Genomic DNA, 4,653 nt, shown 5'->3' with positions numbered 1-4,653 from the left:
CGTTTGTGCGGTTGACGCACCACTCGTCGCGGCTGGCGCGCCACGTTTGTGCGGTTGACGCACCACTCGTCGCTGCTAGCGCACCAACGTTTGTGTGGTTGACGCACCACTCGTCGCGGCTGGCGCGCCACGTTTGTGCGGTTGACGCACCACTCGCCGCGGCTGGCGGGCCACGTTTGTGCGGTTGACGCACCACCCGTCGCGGCTGGCGCGCCTCGAGTTTGAATGGCCAGCGTTTCTGTGACGGGAACGAATGGCGGCGGGGACAGAGGGCAGCCCTGGGTGTGGACCTCTGAAGGGCCCAAACCTTCAGAGGAGATTGTGACCGATATGAAAAATAGCCAGTTTCGTATTCAATGTGCAACAGCTGTATTCACTGGATAAAGGTGGCATCGAAATTGAGCAAATGCAATTGCCGAGCGAAGGAAACCGTGTGCAACCGTGTTATATGTCACTCAGATGACATTAAGGGTACAAGTATAGGCTCGCCCTTAGTTATCACATTTGCCCTTATTTACTTCTGACGGTTTTCTGAGCGCGCCGCCCGCACCGCAAGCTTCGCTTAGAAAGACTCTCAAAATCGGTGTCACAGGGTCTGATATGTTGCGGGGGCCGAATGAGCCTACCCATATGGATTTTAATCGAAGTCTAATGCATGAAAGGGATTAATTCATAACTGTCAACACCATCGGATCACAAAGGTCAACATCATCAGTGCTTAGACCTCAGCGCACTAGTTCACAATGGTCAGCACCATAGCTCCTTAGCGGTTGGCGCCGTTGATCCATAACAGTCAAACACCGCCAGGCCATAATGACCAACATCTTTAGTCCATAGCACTCAAACTATCGGTCCACAATGGTTAGCACCGCTAGTGCGTAACGGTGCCGCAACATGAGTCCGAAATGGCCTACACCTTTAGTTCATACGATCTACATCATCATTCTGCTTAGCGGTCCACATCGTCAATCCATGGCGGTCAACGACGTCAATTTGCGTAACGGTCCATAACAGTCAGCATCACCAGTCTATGGAAGCTAAAACCCTCAATCCGCATCGGTCAACACATCAGGTCTGAGCGGCCAACACAGTCAGTGCGAAACGGTCAAAATCATCCGTCCATAACAGTCGATACCATTAGTTTATATAGGTGGACGCCCTTACCCCGCAGCGGCGCACATATCGGTCTGTAGCGGACAACACCGTTAATTCATAACGGTCGAGATAATTGATCGATCACTGCAAACACCTTTGATTCACTGTGGTCAATAGTGCAATTATATGGCTGCCGGCAAAACCATCAGTTCCGTAGTAGAAACCCAACAGCTCACACCATCAGTAAGCAGCGGTCAACATCCTTGGTGCACAGCGATCATTTCAACAATCTGTAGCGGTCAATGCAATAGTCTGCATCGGTCAGTCCAATAGTCTGTAATCGTTAATGTATTCAGTCCATAACGGTCAACACCATTACTTTGCAATGGTCAACACCATCAGGCATAACTGTCTAAACGATAAATCCACAACGATCAACACCGGCAGTCGGTAACGACCAGCACGATCAAATGCAACGGTAGGCACTACACATACGTGGCGATCAATCCCTTAAGTCCCTGGCTGACGACACTATCTGTTCGGAGCGGTCAGCGCCGCCAGCGGGTAACAGTCAACACCGTGTGCTCGTAACGGGCCAAACTGCCTGTCCAGTACGGACAAACTATCGCTAGTGCAGGCCGACAAAAGCTCCCCACTAAATATTCATCGATGCTATGTCCTTCTATTCCTAATTTCTCCGCCGGTGTATCCGCTGTTGATGCGTTCCTGGTCAGGGAGACGCCTAACGTCCTGGACGCCCAGGCTTAGCAGACGATTAATTACAAATCACTGAACAACCTTGACTGTTTCTGACAGTGAATGACATTGGCCTGTGCGAGTTACACTAACACCTGACAGCAAACTCCAGACGCATTCACCTTTGTGTTCTACTGTATCTACTACGCCCCCTCGTCCTCGTAGCTGGCTGGAGCCGGCGGCATTCGGAAGCACTCCACGAAATCGTTTGCTTCTTTATTACCCACTTAGCTCATGAACAAGGTCAGGCTACCTGAAAAGTCGCTCGGCAAATGGGAACAGATGGGAGGCCCCGTTTAACAACGCAGACACGCTATCAGTCTGACGAAGTGCACTCCCGTGTCGAATGGCTTCCAAGGCAAAGAGAAAAAGAGCAGACCGGGCTGACAGTTAGGTGAAGGACGTGAACTGATGAAGTGACGGTTATTTTGTTGGCATGCCGTAGCTGGGGACGAGAGCTCTAGGCTCTCTCCTCGGGGCAGCGCTGGTCAGTTTGTTTCTGGTTTCTTGTCAGATCTATAGCCCTGGACTTGAGACGCAGCACAGACTTTTCGCCCGTCCGATCAAGAGCTGTTCGTGCTAGGTATTGCCTATTCTTTGGCGTCCTCCAGTGAAAGGTATTATCGTCTTTGGATAGGGACGCGGGATTGAGTAAGATCCTCTGATCAGGGCTCCAATGTTTGTTTTAAATTTTAACTTATAGCCTTGTGTCAACACTTTCGTTCATAATCGTATGAACGAAGGACCAGGTGTGCAATGTCTTACCACCTTCCTTGGAAAACTTAGCACTAGCCTTGGGGTGATGCATGGAAGGAATTGTCGGCGAAAGGAGGCGTTACCCCACCCTTTGTATGCTACCGTCCTTCGTTGCTATGGCTCTGACTGCCTTCTTCAACTTCCTTCTTACATCTAAAGACAATGCAACTGGTAACAACCATTATCAGTTGTTGAAGAGAAACAGAAGATCTTCCAAACTCACCTTGCTCACTTCACATCCGACGGCGACGCAAGGTATGCGGCAGGTGCCGTTACTGATACTTTCCTTCTGCTAAAGATGTGAAAGCTACACCACTGACAGCACGACCAGAAACTAGTAGCCAAAATGCACTTAGGCTTCCGCCCCCTGATTTAACTGCTTAAACACAATACTAACTGCCCATAGATTGAGAAGATTAACTAGATTAACGGAGGCCCAAGTTGTTGGCGAATCTTATCGTCATTTCATGATTGCCAACACCACCAGTCCATAACGGTCAACACTATCAGTAGATAACGGTCAACACCATCAGCCGGTAATGGTCATCAGCACGAGTTCGTAACAGCCGGGAAGACGTCAGGTGGGTGATGGCCAGTCCGCAACGGTCAACACCGTCAGCACGTGACACAGTTCTCCGCCATGCCACTGCGACCGGCGCTGCCAGTTCTTACCGGTCAGCTTGGCGAGTACATAGAGCGGTATTTACCATTGTCAGCATCTTCAGGCGTATGCAAGTTAGGCTGAGTAACATCCAGCCCCTTCTATAAATAATTTTTCACTCGTGTATCCGGTACTAACGTGTCCTTGGAAACTTGTTTAGTTTTGTTATTGATGCCCTTGTTGTGTTCGTTTATATCAGGACAATATAACCGAGAATGTGTTTGCGTGTTCGCTCTCTGTTTTTTGTACCTAGTTTTTTGATGCTGCGATTGTCATTAGACATGGATCGCCGATGTTTTTACTTCGAAAGTTATGCTGAGCAGCGCAGCCCGCGGTCAGGCTCAGGTGGAGGTGGACGACCTTCCTCGCCCGCCAGATAGTAGCCGACATCCTGCCACGTACTGAAGTTCTGGCCACGGCTGTTACAGGCTACAGCGAGGCCTGTGCGGCAACAAACGACTATCTCCGCCTGACGGACGGCCAGCTGATACAGTGGATGCGACCCAGCGTCACCAGGGACATGCAGAACCGCACCATTCGGCTCGGCGTGAAGGAGGTGCGGGCCGCTCTCCTGCCCGGCCACCGCGCCACCAGGTGGCCGCGCGGGACCACATCAGACGATGTACATCCGTCAGGCATATATATATATATATATATATATATATATATATATATATATATATATATATATATATGTGTGTGTGTGGTGTGTGTGTGTGTGTGTGTGTGTGTGTGTGTGTGTGTGTGTGTGTGTGTGTGTGCATGGTATGTTCGATCTGGCGCTGATGCAAATTTGGTGAGGAGCACGTTTGGTCACGGTGAACATGCGCCACCGAGTAGCTCACTTATCATCGCCAGTTAACTGCATTAGGCTGGTGCCATTGGCACAATGCCACAATGCTCAGCGTCATCCGTCCATTAGTTTTAAGCCAATCCCTAGAGAACTCCAGGGAAGCCCCTGAGGTCCCGTTTGTCCAGCGGGAAATGGCCTAGCCAGGTCAAACGTGGTTTGTCATGCCTGGGCCTTCAGCTGATCTTGGCTGGGCATCCGTGTTTCCGTCCCAGATGCCGACTGCCGCCTATCTGAACTCGACACAGCAGCCAGACCGCTGGTCGTTCCGCGTCATCAACATCCTGGCGTCCGTCTACAACTTCACGCCGGAGTACGTACCGTCGGCGAATCCGAGCGGCGGCGTCCCTGACGCGGCCGGCGGCTGGGGAGGCCTCACCGGACAGCTACTCAGGGAGGTGAGCGGTCCCAGACAGCTTCCCACAAGACAGATACTCAGGGAGGTGAGCGGTCCCTGACAGCTCCTGCAGGATACCTGGTCAGGGAGGCGATTGGGCCGCCTAGAAGCACAGCCCACCAGATAGCTGTCCAGGGA

At 51.3% G+C, this 4,653-nt stretch overlaps 1 protein-coding gene across 1 annotated transcript in view; it reads left to right on the top strand.

The window, feature by feature from the left end:
- The first annotated feature begins 3,702 nt into the window (after positions 1-3,702).
- Positions 3,703-4,653, top strand: part of LOC119090895 (glutamate receptor ionotropic, delta-1) — an 11,874-nt gene continuing 10,923 nt past the window's right edge. Inside the window, exons 1-2 of the mRNA XM_037213625.1 lie at positions 3,703-3,824; positions 4,334-4,516. Coding sequence (XP_037069520.1) covers positions 3,765-3,824; positions 4,334-4,516 — 243 coding nt within the window. The 5' untranslated portion in view covers positions 3,703-3,764. The remainder of the gene's footprint in view (positions 3,825-4,333; positions 4,517-4,653) is intronic.

This window comes from Pollicipes pollicipes, unplaced genomic scaffold, assembly GCF_011947565.3.
Source record: "Pollicipes pollicipes isolate AB1234 unplaced genomic scaffold, Ppol_2.1 Scaffold_3181;HRSCAF=3727_pilon_pilon_pilon, whole genome shotgun sequence".
Classification (NCBI taxonomy): Eukaryota; Metazoa; Arthropoda; class Thecostraca; order Pollicipedomorpha; family Pollicipedidae; genus Pollicipes; species Pollicipes pollicipes.
This window is presented reverse-complemented; position numbering and strand designations above follow the sequence as displayed.